At 41.3% G+C, this 21,465-nt stretch overlaps 1 protein-coding gene across 1 annotated transcript in view; it reads left to right on the top strand.

The window, feature by feature from the left end:
• Nucleotides 1-2,845: 2,845 nt before the first annotated feature.
• The window catches only part of psme4b (proteasome activator subunit 4b), a 27,490-nt gene continuing 8,870 nt past the window's right edge, over nt 2,846-21,465 (top strand). The window contains 20 exon segments of the mRNA XM_034107114.1: nt 2,846-3,033; nt 4,354-4,494; nt 10,203-10,319; nt 11,661-11,705; nt 11,896-12,045; nt 12,668-12,731; nt 13,249-13,323; nt 13,428-13,547; nt 13,638-13,730; nt 14,251-14,429; nt 15,491-15,577; nt 16,145-16,331; nt 16,704-16,793; nt 17,515-17,579; nt 17,789-17,939; nt 18,459-18,557; nt 19,127-19,196; nt 20,040-20,080; nt 20,082-20,108; nt 20,714-20,917. Coding sequence (XP_033963005.1) covers nt 2,846-3,033; nt 4,354-4,494; nt 10,203-10,319; nt 11,661-11,705; nt 11,896-12,045; nt 12,668-12,731; nt 13,249-13,323; nt 13,428-13,547; nt 13,638-13,730; nt 14,251-14,429; nt 15,491-15,577; nt 16,145-16,331; nt 16,704-16,793; nt 17,515-17,579; nt 17,789-17,939; nt 18,459-18,557; nt 19,127-19,196; nt 20,040-20,080; nt 20,082-20,108; nt 20,714-20,917 — 2,193 coding nt within the window.

The raw sequence follows: 21,465 nt of genomic DNA, 5'->3' as shown, positions 1-21,465 counted from the left end.
TTTGAAATTCAGTTCCTGACGGACGCCAAAAAAGCCTGAGATTATGGAATTAAACCAATAAATAAAAGCAAGGATAATTGTGTGTTATTGGTGAGCAAATAACAGTGTGTTATTTTGAAAAGAATAACCAATTAGAAGGAAAAACAGGTTTAAAAAATACAGATTTCAGTATCCTGAGGCTCTGAGCCCCATTTATTTTCCTCACAGACGGCAACAAAAGTCCGAAATTATACGATTTAAAATAAAAGCAATAACTGTGGCTTGATATTGAGTAAGAACATGTTTTTATGAACCACACAGCTTCCGGTCTTCCACGACCCGACCGGAGAAAGAAAAGACGTGCTGCAGCCTGCAGGCACGAAACACATTAGGCTTGTTTGAGACACATTGCGGCTCGCCTCGAAAGTAGACGAGAGTAGCCGATCGCAGCCGGGGGAGGTGTCAAAAAGCTCGTCTTAAGTCGGACAGCTCGGAGTCGGCTTGACTGGCTGGGTTTGCAATGGCGGAAATTGCGTTGGCGTTTTTCGTTGCAGATGAAGTGGATGCAATATATTTTATTTTAATGATTTGGTTTAACTTAAAGAGAAACTTTATTGTTATTGCACATATTACAGGTACTGAGACAACGAAATGCAGTTTAGCTTCTAACCAGGTGCAACAAGCAGTGAAGTGGAAAGTAATGTACACAATCTACAGAATAACATATAGAATGAATTGAATGATGAATAAACAGTGGGGTATGAATACACTATATATCAGCCTGTGAGCAGTATGAACAGTGTGTATGAATATGCTAAGATATATAAAGTATGAAAACGGTAAGCAGTATAGTATAAAATATATAGATATTAATTTCATGATGATAAACATTGTGGAACAATGATGAAAAACGGGAATGGATGTGGCGACGTAAAACTGACACAAAACAACAACAAACTTTTGCCAGCCAATTGGAGAGTTTCATCAGCAGCACGTGGTAAAAACCACCAATGAGCGCTCAGCTCGAGATACCAGCGAGCCATTTCCCATCAAGCATTTCGCTTCCGCAGCTCGTGGAGAGCAACTGCGCCGCCTCGCCTCGCTCTCAAGGCTGCGGGCGTCTTTGTCCCGCGAGATTTCAAAGTCTCATGTGGGCGAGTCTCCAGAGCAAGTCGGACAAAATGACTAACCATCATGCAACGCACTAGCAAGACGTTGATCGCAACTGCGCAGGTCTGCGCAGGTCTTGCTTGTCTCAAACAAGCCTATTACCAGTAGAAATATATTGCTTTTAAAATCGTGCTGTGCAACACGAAAAAAAGGGGCAAATCGTGTTGTTGAACACGAATCAATAGATTAAAAATCGTGTTGGTGAACACGAAATGCCGTGAGACTGGGTTGGCTGAGAAGCAGAAAAGCCCAAAAGTAATGAGATCTGAGGGATATAAAAAAAGTTAGGACTTGGGCGAGATTGCCTGGCAGAGTCCAGCATGACATTCTTGGGATGATATGCTGCATGGTAGACAAATTCAATCAATCAATCAATGTTTATTTATATAGCCCAATATCACAAATGTTACATTTGTCTCAGTGGATTTCACAGTTTGTACAGAATATCAGTATGACAATATGACACCCTCTGTCCTTAGACCCTCACATCGTACAAGGAAAAAAAAATTCTGTTCTGGCATCTATCTCAAACAAGGAAAAAAAAATGCTGTTCTGGCATCTCTCTCGAAGTCTGAGGCTCTGTCAGTTTCCCCCTGTGCTTAAGGAGGGGAAACTTTATCAAAGAGGGAAGCTCACTTGCAATCTGAGAAAGGCGAAACTGACTTAAGAATGCAATGCTATCATGAGTTGTTGTTGTTGTTGTTGTTGTTGTTGTTGTTGTTGTTGTTGTTGTTGTTGTTGTGCAATCAAGCATTTTTTTTTTTACAGATTTGACCCCTATTTTCCAAAGGTGACAAGATCTCAAGGGCATTTGAATTATGCTTATAGCCTTCCAGTGTAAGTAGCAACCTTACTGCCACAGCCAGGCCATTTAATGTCCTGCAATGGCCTCACAACTCTTAAGCATGTTGAATTCAGAGAATTACACTGGCTTAAAGTAAAAGGATTGACATGGAAAGGTGCACAGCAATTCAAGAATGGAGAGGGTCGGGACAAAGCGTGGCATGGATCTCATCAGCAGGATTTGCGAGGGATTTGTTTATTAGAATGTTGTACAGAAATAAATACTTTTAAAAGGCATACAAACAATAACATGTGTTAGCTGCATAACGTTTAATTTAAAACAATTTCCCCATAGAGATGGATGCTGATTCAATAAAGACAGACACCCATTGTTTGTCCCAGAAACATCCACTGTGGGTCAGTAGAACAGGAGAAAGGCATTAATCCACTTTCTAGCTATGTTAGTTTGCAACACAGCCTTCTGGGATCTGTAGTCCGGAATGATGCCCTCCAGGTTTCCTCCACACATGAAAGCCTTAAGATATCAAAGTGTTCTCTTAATGGCATCGGTGGTGCTGAAATCAAAGCCTTGCCAAAGATTCATAATCCCTCTCGAGCGACCTGTGGGCATTTGTGTTCGAGTGCACGAGCCCAGCGACCCCCTGTGGTTACCTGTGAGGTGTGGCAGCGCTCTGACATTGCAGGTCAAACTAGCAATGCGCGCGCGCTCAGGGCTTTACACAGCTCAATTAGCGTGCCACACTTTCCCCTGTGATCGGCCTTCTTCCGCCTGGACACAGAGGATTATTATGCCGTCTAACCTCGGCAGTGTGGAAAGCATAACACCCGTTAGATATAAGAGGAACCGGGTTTTTACGCACAAGGCGGAAAGGTAACCCGACTATTTTGGAACATGGATGGAGATATGGAAGGGTTCATCTCCCAGAAGGTGATCGTGTATAACAGCATGCTGCCTTATTCCGACCGGTTGGAGCTCGAGGCCACGGAGCTGTTGGCGGAGATCAAGGCGAACCTGTCCAGAGCCGTCCTCCTCAGAGAGCTGTGGCCCGGGGTCGCTTTGTGGTGCAGGAAGCTCTTCTCGTAAGTGTTAAGTCAGGCTGTCCTCCGGAGAAAACTCTTAAGTAATCACTTAGGAGTCATAAATAAAGTTATTTATATCACACAATCGCAATACTGTGGAATATTGACGACAACAACGAAATGAATCAGCTTCAGAAATGTGCAATAATATGTGTGTTGTGTCAATTATGTTTGATTTATATAGCAGTGGGCAAGAACTTCCAGGTGGTCAAAGACAAAATAAATACTCATTAAAACAAAAATATTCATCATTAGTTATTCAGGTCTATTGCAGGGGGGATAAAGTGCCAAGCATATCAAAAAGATTTAAATGGAAACTACGCCCATTACAATTCGTACATCTCATTCATGTGGTCAGTTCAAGCGTATTTGACAACATGAAAACAACTCTCACAAATTGAAAAGATTAGCTTGCCAAAACTTAAATGTGTGACGTCATCATCATGGATACAATCTGGAGATGCTCCAACAATGTGAGATGTTATTTACGAAACTGAGAGCAGCCTTGAGAAAGTTCTGTGTTCATGGGGACATTTTCTGTTATGGCACTTAACAAAAATACACTAGGACGAAGCTCATATTGGCATAAAACGATGTTTGGGTTCATCAGTTTATTGCCTTTCATAACATTTCATTTCATTTCAAACCTTTATTTATTCAGATTGGTCCCATTGAGATCATAGATCTCTTTTTCAAGGGAGACCTGCAGAACAATAATTAAATAATTTAAACTCGATGACATAGCAAGTTTTAGACTGACTTATCTGATTTCTGGCTTTGAGTCATGTTCACAAATATTTCTTAAACTATAGGCCATGCAAAGGTATTGGAATTCTTAATTAAAGGTGCATGGTGTTCCTCTTTGAGAGAGCATCAGGGCATCGTGATCTGCCTATAAGGCTGGACTTTTAATTCACTTTGTACAATTGGCATCAAGTCAATGAGGTTAGTCGAGGTTTGTTGTTGAGTGATTGTGCCGCTGAATCTATACGCACAGAGAAATCAGAGCCCTTGCAGTCCCGGGTCCTGGACTTTGGAAAAAACATGTCTGAGATCAGGGCGGCAAACACTTTCTCACTTTAAAATAATACTTTGTTTGTTATTCTGTATAATTATGTTCAGTTTTTTAGTTCAATTCATCCAGTGCGTTTTGCTTTTAATTAAAGCCATTTCTGATTTAAAAAATTTGCTATATCAATTACAAATAGTTTATTATTATAATTTTGATCACTTACGATGTTTTGAGTATATGGGTCAACTGCAGGAAGTCATTATCTGCTCACTGATGGACACTTTTCCCTCCTTACCTCCACCCTTTAGGTTTCTGAAGCTGTACGGCCGCAGGTTCAGCAAAGAGGACCACATCCTCTTCATCAAGCTGCTGTATGAGTTGGTCACACTGCCGAACCTGGAGCCTAACATGATGCTAGGCTACGCCAGGCTGCTCATTCAGCTTCTCAAGTTGGTGTGACACAGATACACACAGATACACACATATACACACAGATGCATATAGGCCTGAGCTTAGATATCTCTATAGAGCTTGTAGAACCGCAGCTCTTTGCTTCCCATGAGTAAAAAAGCCAGTTGAGGTATTTAAAGCATCTGACCTGGACCCATCCCTTGTGGCTTTCACACCAGCGCTTTTCAGTTTCTAGCTCCGAGCGGGAGCTTTTCTGGTTCAGCTCCGGTTTCCCTTTTCAGCTCCCGCTCTGTTCACACGGCCCACTGGCGCCCCAGAGCTGCCCCTGCTGCGTCATGACGTCACCATTTACATCGCTGATTTGCCCCCCAACGGCACCCATTACGGCGCTCACAACAACAACAACAACAACAACTGCGTCGGGTCGAGGATCGTGTTGCTTTTAATCACACGAAGCCAGAATAAATTGAATAACGACTTCTCCAACCTTATGCTTTTCTCCAGAGTGCCGTGGTTCATTGTTTATTAATGTGTTTCTGCAGCATTTACCGACCGCTGCAGTATTGGCTGCTCTTCCACGGGAGTTTATTCTCCCGTTAGCTCCCGGTTAGCTCACACTGCAGCGGCCGCTCTAAAGTATTCACTGTCCGACTCACTCAAGCAGCTGATGCATATCCCCAGTTCCCCTTAGCCTAAGTGAATGTGTGTCAGTCTGAATTGACACTGTTTGGTATCACAACGCTGTTATGAAAGTTTCTCTGGTATTAAACGGGTGATGTTAGCATAGCAACCGAAGCTAAACTGACTACTTGCATCCGATAGCTGGAATAATACAAAACAACACGTCTGCCTCTCTCCACAATGATCGATAGCAGTGAACGGATGGTCAAAGTAAGGTACAAATAAACAGAATCACACGAAGCCTGGTTAGTGTTGCCTGACTTTATAAAGTGTGTTTATAGGCACTACTCCTTGTAGGCAGGCATAACAGTCGACCCATGTTCAGGGAAGGTGGGTTTAGTTTCCTGCACGCCTCAACGTAAGAGAGACGTAAGCGACGTCGCCTCTTAGCTCCAAAGCTCTTGCCTCTGGACCGACAATTTTTTGGAGCTGGAAATGAAGCGGATTCCGGAGCTAAGAGCCGGCGCCGCTGCAGTGTGAACAGGAAAACCCGGCGCTTTTCAGGCTCTAGCTCCGAGCCGGAGCTGAAAAGGCGCTGGTGTGAAAGGGGCACCTGAGGAGTGGAGCCCCAGGCAGACCCACATCTCGGAGGATTACATATCCCATGAGGCTCGGGTATGCCTCAGGATCCCCGAAGAGAAGCTGGAGGACGTGCCTGGGGAGTAGCATGTTTGGGTTATATTGCTGTACTGCATAATGAAATAGCTTATTATGACTAATGAAATTCGACATGAATATTAGAAGAGAAGAGAGAAGATGGACTTGTATTAATCCCCCGAGGGGGAAATTCAGTTTCCACTCTGTCGTACACACAAATGCGTTTTTATACAGGTCATGCAGTACACACTTTTTAGAACATGCACATCCATATACACACACACAGTTATATGCACAGATGCACATGCAGTTGAGAGGTCAGAGCGGAGGCAGCCAGTCTAGCCGGCGCCAGTGAGCAGTTGGGGGTTAGGTGCCTTGCTCAATGGCACTTTGGCAGTGGCCCAGGAGGTGAACTGGCCCCTCTCCAGTACCAGTCCACACTCCGTATATTTTGGTCCGATCGGGGACGTGAACCGGCAACCCTTCGGTCCAAAGTCCAATCCCCAATCCCCTACAGACTGAACCACTCCCGGCCCTATTAAAAGTCAGTATGACAAGCTATATAATATATTCAGATATATTATTTAAGCGTGGAGAACTCAGTACATTTCTAGAGCTGCACCCGCTCTTGCCCTTAGGCATCCTTTAGTTTAATGAGATCACAGGTTGGCAAACGTCACTGTGCTACAGGATGTGAAGCGGTGTCAAGGCCCATGACGTGTTAAAGTGGATTTTTCACTTACCTCTCTGCCTTTTGGATTGCTGCCATTTGGACCTTAAACAACCTGCAGACTTAAAGAAAGAAAAACAAAAAAGTTGTTTGAAAAGGTGCTCAGAGAGCAGATACCTCTGCACAAAGCTATAAATGTGTCAATTTAAGTGTAGAAATGTTGAAACTGCATAAAAATAAATGGTGATAGACTTACATTGAAGTTGCTCGAGTAAAAGTACAGAAGTATTATCAGCAAAATGTAATCAAATTACTGAGTCATAAGTAAAAAAGCTATTATGCAGAACATTGATTTTCAACAGTTTTTCCTTTTGTCCAATTTTTGCTTTTTATTAAGAAAAAGAGGATTATTGTACCTCTGTAAAAGCTTAAAGGGGACCTATCATGCAACATGCACTTTTTGATGTATTTTATACATACCTATGTGTCCCCGGTGTGTCAGGAAACTCACGTAGCGTCAGAAAATAAAACCCTCTCTCTTTTCCTCTGTATCCAAACCTCCAAAAAACGGGGGTATAACGGAGCTGATTTAGATTTGCGCCGATTTGACGTCATATCGGCAGCGGACCCACAGCACTATCAGAAGCGTTGCTTTCAGAAACAATGCCCGACTGTTTTGGACGTAATATGGTTGGTGTTTACATTAGCATCGCTAACACTCAGAGCTAACCTGTACTGGAGAGCATGTGTGTGAAGAAGCAGGAAATAAAAAGGAACTCATCTTGTGGTATAACCGGCAAGAGAGAAAGCCTTCGAGCTCCATACTGTTTCAGAAATAATCCTTGATGATCCATGATATGGCGTTTCATCACAGCAGTTTCTGCCGGTATAATCTCCCACATGAGCAGGCAAAAGCTCCGCCCCTCTTTTTTATCATTTCTGTTTTTTTTAAAGCTTAATACATAAAATCAGCACTATGGAAACAGGAAGTGACATAGAGGGATATGAGGCATGACTAGAATGGGTGATCTGTTTGGTATTTTGAGCAAAACACTTCATAGACATGTTTTTTATATATTTGTATATGTCTGAGACATATGCTATTGCCTAAAAATAGCATGATAGGTGACCTTTAAAATATTACATTTTAGAAATGTATTTAAAAGTACAGCTTCTACCTCTGAAATGCAGTACAGTTTGAAGTTGCAGAATACCTGATCAGAATACCTCTAGGATATTGCAGTTTATGTTCCTTGAGTAAGTTTGTACTTATTTGCACACCCACACATTTGAAACAGTACATGTATTGCTTTAGGCCAGGGGTGGGGAACCTCTGGCCCCTGGGCCGTATACAGCCCGCGAGACCATTTGATACAGCACTGGAGTTAATTTATAAACACACGCAAACAGGCACGTGTTGTGTTCAGGGTCCTTGAACACAACACAAGCCTAAAGTGTCATCACGTGGTATATGTCTAGTCTGACAGGGGTGTAGTTCTGCTGGAGAGCACCAGAACGCCGCTCCGGGACTTTAAAAATTGCAGTACCCATAAGGAGCCGTACACATGCCGCCGTTTTTGCGTGGCTTTAGTTGTAAGCCCAGTGGCGATCTGTTCATCTGTCATACAGTCAATAACTGTGTTGTTATTAGCATCTGGTTAGCTGGCTATGCTAACGAATATAAGAAGCTTTTTCTACAACCAGTGAGGTAAAGGCATATCTGCGAGGGGGACCCAAGTTCCCATCAGCAAAAACATGTGGATTTGCTATCCTGGCTCCTAAATGGTGGAATGAGCTCCCCATTGACATCAGGACGGCAGAAAGCTTACACACCTTCCGGCGCAGACTGAAAACTCATCTCTTTCGACTCCACTTCGAGCGATAGAATGACTAACAAAGAACTGCTAACAGAGCACTTATATACTAATAAAGGACTGGCTTATCTAAAGCCAGTTGAGTAGCACCTGAAATACTTGGCTCTATGAAACCTGATGTACTTATATGATTCTGTTTTCCTCAAGGTTGTGTCTTCCTGGTCGAATGTACTTATTGTAAGTCGCTTTGGATAAAAGCGTCAGCTAAATGCAATGTAATGTAATGTAATCTTTATATGATCATTATAGTTATACAAAAATATGAGAATAAATGAAAAACAGGTATAAAATACTATATGACAGTAAAAAAAAAGTTGTTATTAATAAACAAGAATACAGTTTAAAAGGGGAGTGATTAAAATATCCATAAAGAAAAAGAAAATCTGCTTACAGTTCTGTTTCATATGGGTGTTGAGAGATGTATCCATAGATCTCTTAATGTTGCTCTCAAAGTGCACCAGATTGATGCTTTTAACTTCAATATTTAAAAAAAATCTTCCCTGGACTCCCCTAGAGGATGTTAGGTCCACCACCTATAAAAATAACACTTTACCCCTGCTTACACCTATATGCCGTGTGGGGAGTGTTCCATTAGAAAATTCAACTGTAGCGACCGGTACATTAATGTACATACATGTTTGAGCACCCTCTATGAAATGTCAAGCTACCCCACAGCACCCCCAAAATAAATCTCTGGCGCCGCCACTGAGCCTGCAACACCGTTTAGAAGAAATGTGCAGTGCAAAACAGGCTCATTGCAGCCACTAATGTTGTGATAAGACACACTTTTTTGCCAAATATCAGCATTTTCTTTCTTTTCATTTTTTTGCACAGATTGCAAAGTGGACAAGTATTATAACTTATTGTTCTAGAAAAGGGATTGCACAATTGTATTATGTATTTATTTTTTGAGCACACAGACTTATGGAGCATTGTTTTATTATCACTGTTCTAGCAAAGTGATTTTTTTATTTTTTTGAAAGGAATGCTCACGTTCATATTGATTTATTTTAATAAATGTTAACTTGGCCCATTACGTGACTATTTGTGTTGAGGGGGCCCGACTTTTTTTTTTCTCCAAAAGGGGGGCCTGACAGAAAAAGTTTGAGAACCACTGCATTAGATGAAGACAGAAGGATCTGGGCTTCGGTGTTGTAGTCCCACAGCGGAGAGATGAATTTGATACTCAACATCATGCATCAGTCTCAACATCATCTCAATTGGCTACTTTTTAGTTTTTTTTCCCTCTCATCCCTTGCACATTACCGTTATTTTCCCAATTGTCTCTTCTTTCCTACACTCTTCAAATCTCCGCAATGAGTCTGTTCCATTGCCTTAAGATGAAGGAGAACGGATACAAGAGGAATGTGAAGATGTGGAAATTTAGTGCAGGAGCTCGTAATCTAATTTTTTTTAAAGAAAGCAATGTGGAAGTTTCTCAGGAGGATTTAAAAATGATGAAGCACTTATTAGTTAGTTTCAACTTAAAAGCGTAACAGATTGTCAAAAATCACCATTAACCAGGTAACTTGACAGCATGCTGCGTCTCCTTTCTATTCAGCCATGTATGAGTGTTGTAATATATTTTCTTCCAGCTGAGTCTACACCTGCAAATTACTAATGTCTGAAGCTGTCAGTTCGGGTATGCTTTATTGACTTCAAAGCATCAGTGCTGTGTTTGCAGACACGTCTGGAAGTTAGCTGCCGAGCACTGCCTTTGAGGTAGTGATTCATTTTCCTGCAATTACAGACTCCTTCAGACTCCCTGCTGTTTCTCACTTCCATCTAACATTTTAACCCTAATTTTTTCTTGACCGGGTGTTTTTTTTCCCCAAGGTTTGAATTTCAAATAATTTTAGTAAAGTCCTGCAAAGGTATTTTTTAACCAGGCCTGGCAGCTAATAATTGGCTTCTTTTTCAACAGGAAGAAGGAACTGCTGTCAAGGGATGACCTACAGTTGCCGTGGCGACCCCTTTATGCTCTGTACGAGAGGGCTGTCTACTCCAAAAATGAACACCTTGGACTCGTCTGGTTCCCTAAGTATGATGTTGTACCTTTGCATTGACCTGTTTTGATAGATTGTATTTTTTCTTCCACCAAGGTTCCCGTTTTATGTCTAGTTTGGAGTTACTGCCAACATAAGCCTTATCCTGAAATGTTTGACATTTTGGGAAACATTCGAATAGGACTCTTGCAGAGTGAAGCCACTTATGTATGTATGGAAGCTACCCCTAACAACTCGCTTACTTATTTTGGCATAAAGACTGGAAACAGAGTGTAAGTCTGTAAATCTTTTCCATACAGACATGATAGGGATATCAGTATTCATATCCACATGTAACTCTCGGCAAGAATGCAAATCGGCTTGTCTATTACCATTCTAGCCCGTAGACAGTGAAGGCAGGCAGTTCAATTAGATGACTAAAGTAGAGATGAAGAATGATACCACAGAATGTTTGCGTGCATCCTTTAGAGATAAAAACGTAGCTATACATTTTGCAAGCCACCATATAGTATGTGTTTGAGTCCCAAAGCTTCAAAAAGGTTCTAATGACTATCACTGGACAAAGATTCCAAAGCTTACAGGCATGGGTATGAAGTCCAGAAAGAAGTAACAGATAATACCAATTGACCAGAACCGGACAGGCAGAGGCAGATACAGGATACAACAAGATGGACAAAATGGCCGCTGACTGGGAAAAGGGGCTATTGCAGGGCTGATTAGGGGAAGTGGAATCAGGTGAGCAGGTGCATGTGAGTCATGTGACTAGTGAGGAGGTCTGAGGACATCTGGTGGACAGGTAGAGAATAGTATGGCTGGGGAATAGGAGAGTACATGGCCTGGCAAAATCAAAATGTATGTATGTACGCTAATAATGAAGCTAGCTTACTTATTTTAGCATAAATACTGGAAACAGAGTGTAACTCTTAGCTTAGATCTGTCCAAAAATGATTAAATTAACTTGAATCAGTCATCTACTAGCATAATTTGTTCAATTTTACATGGCCTGGCAAAACAAACGAACCGACTTCATGACAGTTTCCTAAAGAAGTTAGTGTGAAAAATGATTAAGTAAAGTCAATGTTCAAGCCACATTGCCAAACATTCTTTTATTTCAAAAATGTTATGATTTCCCTCGTTCCTTTTTAGTTTTTCTCTATAACTATGTTGGTCAGACATAACAAGCTAATTTCATGATGTTACCTTGAGTTTTTATGGGCACTCGTTCTGTTCTGAAAATTGAACAACTAAATGATGAAAGTAATTGTTAGTTGCAGCCCGAGTGTTTAAGGTTTTTTTTATGTGGATCTCATAACATCGTTAGAACAGAAATCCTTCCCATACACACTCACACACCTCCTCTCTCTGCTTGTTTGCAGCTCGGTGGACCACATTTTGAAGGCTTTGATCAAAAGCTGCAGACTGTAAGTCTCATCCTCTGTGATCATGTAATTTGTGTTCTGGATAATGTGTTACTTTGATCTCCATTTGAGCTGCGCGCTGCAGATCAATGTGTGTACTTGTATCGGCAGTCTGTCTGCATATATTTGTCCTCACGTCTGTCCTTGCTGTGTGTGTATGTGTGTGTTTTTGTGTTCGTGTGAATTGTTCAAGGTATTTCCCTGCATCTTGCACCAAGGAGATGCTGGATGAGTGGCGCCCCCTGCTGTGTGTGTTTGACATGGTCATGCAGAAGGCCATCAGCAACATGGAGCTGTTCCTGCCCACGATCATGCCCCAGGAGGAACACAGCCAGGGCTTCCAGTAAGTGGGCCAACTTCAATGGCTCCATTTAGAAAAGGGATTATACGCCCAAGTGCAGCTTGCCAGAGCTAGCACATAGGGTTTTAAAAAAGCACAATTTGTTTATTTATTTAAGGGTTAATCTTACCAGCATAGAAAAGGTAGAATATGTTTCATTTTTAGGGGCATTTGTGTCATGTATAACCTCAATTTTTGTATCTACGCCTGGGAGTTACGATTATGTATAATAATTATGTTATTTTTATGTTAGCAGAGCTTTCACCACTGTTTTTTATTTCGTTATGATTTTGTAGCCTTAGAAAACCTTTGCCCCTCTTTCTGCACCCTTCATGGCTGTGTTCCAGCTGCCGAGCCTCTTCACAGCGTTCACCACATTCTTCAGTGTGTTCTCTCCCTTGCAAGCTATTTATCTGGATTTAGTGTTGGATTTAAAAGCAGTTTCCACACAGTTTCCACAATACATCATCTTTAACACTCTATTTTTCCACTTTTGTTTTTCTTTCTTCTCCAGAATCGATCAGGGAGGGAGGGAGGGATTTCTTATTTTGGGGAATTGGAGAAAGATGAGGGTAAACCAGCTTCAGCTGTGAGAATAACATTTTGTTGTTTTTTGTGTTTGCAGGTTGTGGTTTGATGAATTAATAAACCTTTGGATATCAGTGCAAAATCAGCCGAGCTGGGAAGGGGTAAGGCAATCATACACACACACATATGAAAACAAAACATGCATTGTATTTATTAAGAAATTAAAGATATGTATTTGACTCTTAGTTCATTGTTTACTGGCTTCAACGTTCAAGTTACAGCAAAGTTAAATGATGTTGAGATTAATGGAAATCCAACCTCTCAAATGTCTGCATAAATCTGCAACAGCAAGTGGTGGATTTTTAGAAACATTTTTAAATGATTGTGCAATGAATCCCATCGCTTTCAAGTTCCCTTGAAATAGATACAGTCATTTGGAATGACACATATTTCCTGACGTTCATGATTGAAATGTTGTTTGAGCATTGGAGGTTTCCACTCTGCATGCAGATAAGATGTTCCATGTGTGCGTCTGCTCTACTTTCATGCAGCTGTGCACACTTCCTCCCTTTTCAAACATCTCCTTTTTTTTCAAAGTGGCTATATTTAATTCTTGGCCTTTGCTTCTGGGAATGTTCTCTGTGCTGCTGTGAGTGTTTGTCTGGTGTTGTCTTGCAGCACCTAGTGAACCTGTTTGCTCGCCTCGCTAACGATAACATCGGCTACGTCGACTGGACCCCTTATATTCCCACAGTGAGTCAGGAGCAGAATTGTGTACAATTGTGTCTGTGAATGTATTTTATTGAGGACTCTTGGGTCTTGTGAGTGAGATGAGAATCTGCATTGTGTGTGTGTAGATCTTCACCAGGATCCTGCGCAGTTTGAACCTTCCAGTTGGGGTCAGTCGGATGGTCGCACCGCAGTATCTCACCTACTATGACATTGGACACTTGGTTTTATGGATCTCAGCACTTCTGGTACACAGTTATTCTCCAAAAAATACATTTAAAAACATATATCTTCATGTCTGCTTCATTATTGCTACAACATGACTTGTATTCCTGCAGGGAGGACCAGGAAACCCTGCACAGAAGCAGCTGACCTGCCTCTTAAACAGCATCGCCTCCTTCTACCATCCCTCCAATCATGGTAGCTGGCAGGTAAGTCTCTATCTCACCCACACACACAAACATGCACACACTCTGAGAGAGGACATTTTCAGCCGTTTGCTGTCACACCCCTTTGATTTATAACCTGTCATTCAGGACTTGGCTGTGTCTCTTCACACCAATAACACTATAATGAAATGCACGACTGCCGGAGAAAAGAGCGATATCACAAATCTGTTTACAGCAGACTCTGCGAATGTGTCTCTGGATGATAACACTAATGTTGTGTGTGTGTGTGTGTGTGTGTGTGTGTGTGTGTGTGTGTGTGTGTGTGTGTGTGTGTGTGTGTGTGTGTGTGTGTGTGTGTGTGTGTGTGTGTGTGTGTGTGTGTGTGTGTGTGTGTGTGTGTGTGTGTGTGTGTGTGTGTGTGTGTGTGTGTGTGTGTGTGTGTGTGTGTGTGTGTGTGTGTGTGTGTGTGTGTGTGTGTGTGTGTGTGTGTGTGTGTGTGTGTGTGTGTGTGTGTGTGTGTGTGTGTGTGTGTGTGTGTGTGCGTGTGTGCGCGCGCGCGCAGGCCCGACTGATGCGGCTGCTTCAGCGTCTCCCGGCAAGTGTTGTGCGTCGTGTGCACCGGGAGCGTCACGCTGCCCCTAGCTGGATCATGCTGGTCCCTGATTGTCAGAAACTGACTGATGAAGACTTGCAGGAGTTCACTCGCAGCCTCACTGGAGCCGCCCTGCTGGCCATGTTCAGGTAATGCACAATGGCAGATAGCAAACAATAACCTTCCTGAACGTACCCAATCTTCCATGGTTACACCTGTGTCTCTAAAGAAACGTTAACACTTTGGGAAAGGTATTACTATAAAGGTGATAACACATGTACTGTACATCCACACGTGTAAATAAGGCATATGCATTCATATATGATATAAACTACACAAGATAATATAAATAAGATAAGAAAACTATTGAACCAAACTTAACATGACATGACGATCAGAGCAAAGAAAGCAAGATGTACACATGTGTAAGAAGATGATAACAAAAGTATATATATATATATATATATATATATATATAGTGAGTGACATGTAATATATATATATATATACACATGATAAACAAGAAAAATAATTCAGCAAATATTGATTCAACAGAGCAGAAAACTATAAGGGAAAAAGTGAAATAACACTACAACAAAAGGGAGAGAGAAACTTAAAAAGAAGTAGAAGCCTGTCTGTAAAAATAGGTTGTAAGATGACATTTAAAATCAAAGACAGTGCAAGCCGACTTTGTGCTAAGTGGGAAGGCTGATAGAAAGTATTTCTACTACAGACAGGAATAGACACCACAGGTGTCATTGTGGAGGTAGGTGTGAGAAATCTGCAGCACACTCACAGCCGGTGGTTTTGAAAATCCACATTTAATAACCAGTATTTCTCCAAACAATCATTTTTGAGCCTGGTTTTGGTCTGCATTATTTTTAACCACATTTATTTTATCCTTTGGTTTTGGAGACTAAAAGCATCATTCTAAAGTGTTTTTATAGTAAGGAAGTAATATATATGAAAACAGAGAAATGTAGTTGAATTGTAGTTAAAACAAGAGTTGCACATAACCTTAATATTTAAGAATATCACTCAGTTATATAACTAGTCCAAATCCTGCTGTGTCTCACTAACCAGTTAACCCACAATGCGTCAGCGATTACAAATCTGGACCAAGAAACGTAATCTGTGATTATCTACCTTTGTGTGTATGTGTGTGGTTGTTGACCCTGTTGTTCATCTGCCCTTTTGTTGTGATGTGCAGTAAAACCGGCAGTGCGGATGCAGCCTTCGCTCTTCAGAACCTGGCTCTCCTCACACCAGAACTCGCCATACCAGCTGTTCTTGAGAAGTGAGTGTTTGTCAGAAGTATCTCCAAAGAACATTATTTTTTGTAGAACTCGCAGTTCCCATAAAATGCGTTATTTTTAGGCATTGTTTACAGGAAGTATAAATGTTGCCGGTTACAGAAGATTGCGATGCCCTGTGAAGTAAATGTCCTTATATTATTTTTAATTGGCATCATTAAAGTATTCCGAGTTAGCCATGAGCGGTTCCTTTTTGCAATGTACACATGATTGTACAGACAACTTTCACAAGAGTGTGTGCCAATACATGAAGAAAACTCTAATATTTATAATATTTCTTATACATGTTGATTTGCATTTGAAAAATCTGAAAATGATATCCTAAAGTATTGTAGGTCACCCAAAATCTAATAGCATGTGCATCCGGGATGGATTGAGTTATGTCTCAGAGAAGGAGTTCAAATTGGCTCTGACAGTGTTGGTGAGCAGGCAGAATCATAATAAGCTTAGTTGTTTTCAGGACACCACCATGTACTGTCCCTCTGTGACCCCCTTAAACTGTTCCGTCATCACATATTTGAATTTACCTCCTGGAATCTTGTGTTTAAAAGGATGTACGCAGCGATGGAGACCCTGACGGAGCCTCACACCCTCACCGCCACTCTCAGCTGCATGATCGGCATGGCTCGCAGCCTGGTCTCCCCAACCAACCATTACCCAGAGGGCCGTGCACACGTGCTCCCCCTGCTCATGGGCTCTCTGCCGGGGGTTGACCCCAATGACTTCAGCAAGTGCATGGTGAGTCATGGATGTGTTGATTATGAAGAGGACTTGTCAGACAAGTAGACAATAGAGCTATTGCTGATTAAATTCCCCTCTCGTGCACTCTCGTATATCATTTTAATAATTCCTGAAAGTGGAATGAATATCTCAGTTTGAAGAACTCGCAATTACTGTCCTCAGTTTCTGCTTGGATTGTAAAATGGATTGCTTTTCTTTCTTTGTGTGCTCATTGTCTCCAGACTACATTAATCCATCACACCAGATTGAATTTATACATTTGATGTAAAAAGTGATTCCACTGACATCTGGTAGGCTATTTAGCACAGCGCCTTAATCACTTCAGATGATGTAATTTAATCCCGTTCCCCGTTGTCTTTCTCTGTCCAGATAACGTTCCAGTTCATCGCTACCTTCAGCACGCTGGTGCCTTTAGTGGATTGTTCATCTGCTCCTTCTCAACACAGCGATCTCACGGAGGTACACACACACACACACACACACACACACACACACACACACACACACACACACACACACACAGCACACATAACCAATTTAGACAGGAAAGAGATTAAATAAACATAATATCTACAACATGTTGAGCAAAAATCTCAGCATTCATCATAAAAGCTTTTTTCTTTGAGATGTTTGGAAAGTGAGCTCAAAGGATTGAAACCATCTCTTGAATATGAAATGGGACTTGGCTTGGCAACTGGAAGGTCACCAGTTCAAGTCCCAGCAAGACCAAGTGCTACCGAGGTGTCCCTGAGCAAGGCACCGTTCCCTACACTGCTCCCCGGGCGCCGTTCAAAATGGCAGCCCACTGCTCCTAACACTAGGATGGGTCAAATGCAGAGAAACAATTTCCCCACGAGGGATTAATAAAAGTCCATCCATCATCTTATGACTTATGAATATGCAGTTGGTTAGCATAGCTTAGCACAAAGACTATAATACAGAAGCTAGCTAGCCAGCTAGCATGGCTCTTTAACTCACTTTTAAACATGTTATAGTTAATTGAAAAAGTCGGGATTTGACAGGTTGTAGTTTTACAGGGTGAATAGTCACTTCCTGGATTCTTTTCGTCAATGCGCAACAAAGTATCACTCCCTACGGGTCAAAAACCGATGCGAGGTTGCCAGTGCGAGGCTAGCTGTTTCATCCTTTAAAAAAAACTATTTCTATTTCTCCCTCTTAGATTGAGAAGAATCTGTGTTTTGCCTCAGCTGCATTCGAAGACTTCATTCTCCAGTTTCTGGACAGGTAAAGATCATTTAAACTGTCACTTAGTAAATCCTTGTTGTCAACGTCTTAGTGTGGATGTATTTCTTTCTGCTTGAAATGCACCTGTCTGCATCGCTGTCTCTGCCGGCCGGATAACATCCTTCTTTTTTTTGGTCATCTGAACACTGTTGACATTTTCATCGCTGACAAGAGTATAAGTGTGTGCTTGTGTATGTGTGTATGTGCAGGTGTTTTGGTCTGATAGACAGCAGCACCCTGGAACAGACAAGAGATGAGATGGAGACCGATACCCAGAACCAGCTGGAGAGCCTGGTGGAGCTGGGCCTGTCCTCCACTGTTAACACCATCCTAACACAATGCTCTCTAGAACTATACAAGGTAGCACACACACTCCTTGAAATGCATTCATTTATATATTGTACTCTATTCTCTGACCCTAATCAGACACTTCTGATCCAGAAAACTATCCTCAAAGCCCTGAAACGTATTCATTATCATCAACATTTTTGGTTATTTTACTTATTAATACATTTATATTTGTGTTTTTTTTTTTGGAAGAAGTTGATCTGTGTCACTTGCACAAATCAGTATTTGGCTAAAATGTGATGACAGTCATTTGCTGATGAATCTCACCAAACACAGTCCTGATGAGATATTGTAGCTGACCTTTAAAGTGATGTAAATGTCTGAATATGTTTGATTTAACTTTATTATTTTGTTTAGGGACTTTTAAGGTACATATCCATTGATAATACAATGGTAGATCAAAGGGTAATAATTACATTACACATTCATTTGGCGGATTTATTTATATTTTGAAGTCAATGTGTGTTATGCACTGTATTTTTATTTGAAGTAATTAATTAGTACATTTGAAAAACCTTACCTTTGTGTTAGATGGCGCTACAGAAGGTGTTTAACTTTGCCACCTCCAACGTCTTTGAGACGTGTGTGTCAGGCAGGATGGTGGCTGACATGTGCAGAGCTGCAGCAAAGGTATGTGTTCATCAACCTTTATCTCTGACTCCTTGCCTCACTTATTTAATGTACTGTACAGTATGTGTTGGAATTTCACTAAGCAGAACACAGAACAGAGACATGTGGACTACCTTTGTACATATGTTGAAGATGTTGATATAGTTGAAGGAAAGAACAATTATTATCATTATAAAAAAAACACATTTTCATTCTGCACCTTCACTTTCATGTCACACTGTAGTTACATTCTTATATACTATGTTTTATTTCTTACATTTTCACTCTTTATTATTATTTACTTTGATACATTTTAGGCGAAATCAGTTATTACCAGTGTTATTTTTCCATGCATGTGTTTCTGCATCTAAATAAAGTGTGGGTGTGTGTGTGTGTGTGTGTGCTGTGTGGTGTGTGTGTGTGTGTGTGTGTGTGTGTGTGTGTGTGTGTGTGTGTGTGTGGTGTGTGTGTGTGTGTGTGTGTGTGTGTGGTGTGTGTTGTGTGTGTGTGTGTGTGTTGTGTGTGTGTGTGGTGTGTGTGTGTGTGTGTGTGTGTGTGTGTGTGTGTGGTGTGTGTGTGTGTGTGTGCAGTGTCATCCCGCTGAGTCTCTCCGCCTGTTCGTCCCTCACTGCTGCAGTGTCATTTTCCACTACACTGACAGTCAGTACCACACTGTGTTATGTGTGTGGTGTGGTGTGTTGTGTAGTGTAGTGTAGTGTGGATACAATTGTTATGTGTTTACATGAAGAGAGTACAAGAATCTCTCTTGAATCTAATGAGTGCATTCACACCTTTGATTCACACCATCTGTTTGACTATTTAACACATTATCATATATAAATTAGGAGATCTTAATAGACACAGTGTAAAGCAAAGCCATTACAGTATTCAAATTAAAAAGCAAGTTTGTTTGTTGGTCCGTGATAACTGTTCGTAAATTAATCAATATTGTGCCTAGAAAATGGTGCCTTTTAGCAAATAGGTAATAAAGCAATAACTGTACAGTATACAACAAAAAGTGTTGAATTGGCCTAATTATGTGTTATTTGTTGATGCCATCCCATATTTCAGTATTTCAGTTTTGACTAAAGTGGATACAGACCATAGAGCCATGCTTCTAGCCTGAATAAAACCTGAAAAGACCCCACAATTCAGCAAAATGAGTTCAGTCTGTCAGGGGAGCAATACAGAGTGCATTATTCATTTTTGTGTGTGTGTGTGTGTGGTGTGTGTGTGTGTGTGTGTGTGTGTGTGTGTGTGTGTGTGTGTGTGTGTGTGTGTGTGTGTGTGTGTGTGTGTGTGTGTGTGTGTTGTGGTGTGTGTGTGTGTGTGTGTGTGTGTGGTGTGGTGTGTGTGTGTGTGTGTGTGTGTGTGTGTGTGTGTGGTGTGTGTGTGTGTGTGTGTGTGTGGTGTGTGTGTGTTGTGTGTGTGTGTGTGTGTGTGTGTGTGTGTGTGTGTGTGTGTGTGTGTGTGTTGTGTGTGTGTGTGTGTGTGTGTGTGTAGACGAGGAGCTGCAGAGTGAAGACAAGCTGGATAAGGAGCTGCTTGTGGAATCTCCAGCTGCTCTCCGAGGTGAGACCGGGATCCATTACTTCCAAAGGGCTCCACCACTCCAAAAAATATGAATCCTGCTAATTTCTTTTATCTAGGGTCCTTAAATGTTGTTAAATCTCAAAATGATTGAAATGACTGCCAGAGGGGTTGGCATATCTACTTTATTCCAGTTTTGGGAATACAGTATGTGTGAGTCGTTAACTCATTACTGCTGAAGTAGTCTGTCTATTTAACTTGATTCAAGGTTTTATCAAGTGTTTTAACAGAACTTCAGAAACTAAACACCCAAAATGAGTGTAACAAAGAAACATTTGAACTTTTTTTTTTAAATAGGAAAATTATTGTGACACTGTATGAGGAAAAAAATGATGAAACAATGAGTTTTTTTGCAGTGTGCACCCTGCACGGTCATAAATATCGAGGGGCTTTGTCGTTAAACAGAACATATTGATACCCTTTCTGTTTTGTTTTATTACTCCTGTGAGCTTAATGCGAGTGGGGTGAGCCAGATGCTGTGATTTACTGGAGAACCACAATATTTAAGACACAACCCTCCACTGAATTGCCTGTGTTTGTGTGTCTGTGTGCATGTACTCATGTGTATGTGTATGTGTTGTTTTTAGGTAACCCGTGTGGATGGTGAACAGCTGTTAAAATTCCAGGGGGACCTGGAGCGGATCCTGTGTGTGTGTGTGCGTCTGCGCTGCAAACAGGCGTACACACTTGCCTGCAGTCTGCTGGAGCACACACTCAGGTCGCTGTCCCTCATCTATCCCACCGAGTACCGCAGCACCTCTGGAGGCTTTGATTCTGACCTCCCTATACGAGTAAACACACGTCCAGTAAATCCAGTCCCTCGACTCCTAACTGCATAGTTTCAAGCTTATTTGCTAACCTGCTCAAGTGCAAATTGGCTCTTATCACAGCTATTACAGTATATATTCTGGGACAGGAAACAATGAGGTTTTACTTGGAAACTAATGCACAAAACAACCTTAAGACACAGCCTTTCTCGCAGTTTAAATAAATGGGATGTTTCAGGTTCAGTAATTGAATTGCAATTCCCAGTTAAAGGAAGAGATTTAGAAAGCTTTATCAATTGGAAATGAATCGCTTCACTGCTGGGACCATACACTAATGTTTAAACTGCCATCTCTTTCTTTCTTAATAAATAAACACCTTATTTTAATAACAATGTGCTAAATTCTGTTTGTGAAGTTATATAGTCTCGCTTTAAGGCAGCTAAATGCGAGTTCAAAGAGAATTTCTCTGCTAGCCCTGCAGTGTTTCTGAGAAAAGCTTTTCTATCAAATGGTGCTGTTGTACATGAATGCAGGGAAATGTGTTCTTGTTTGGATGTCAAGGTTGTGGAAAT

This window comes from Pseudochaenichthys georgianus, chromosome 19 (genome assembly GCF_902827115.2).
Source record: "Pseudochaenichthys georgianus chromosome 19, fPseGeo1.2, whole genome shotgun sequence".
NCBI lineage: Eukaryota > Metazoa > Chordata > Actinopteri > Perciformes > Channichthyidae > Pseudochaenichthys > Pseudochaenichthys georgianus.
Note: the sequence above shows the minus strand (reverse complement) of the source record. Positions and strands in the feature narration are given on the sequence as shown.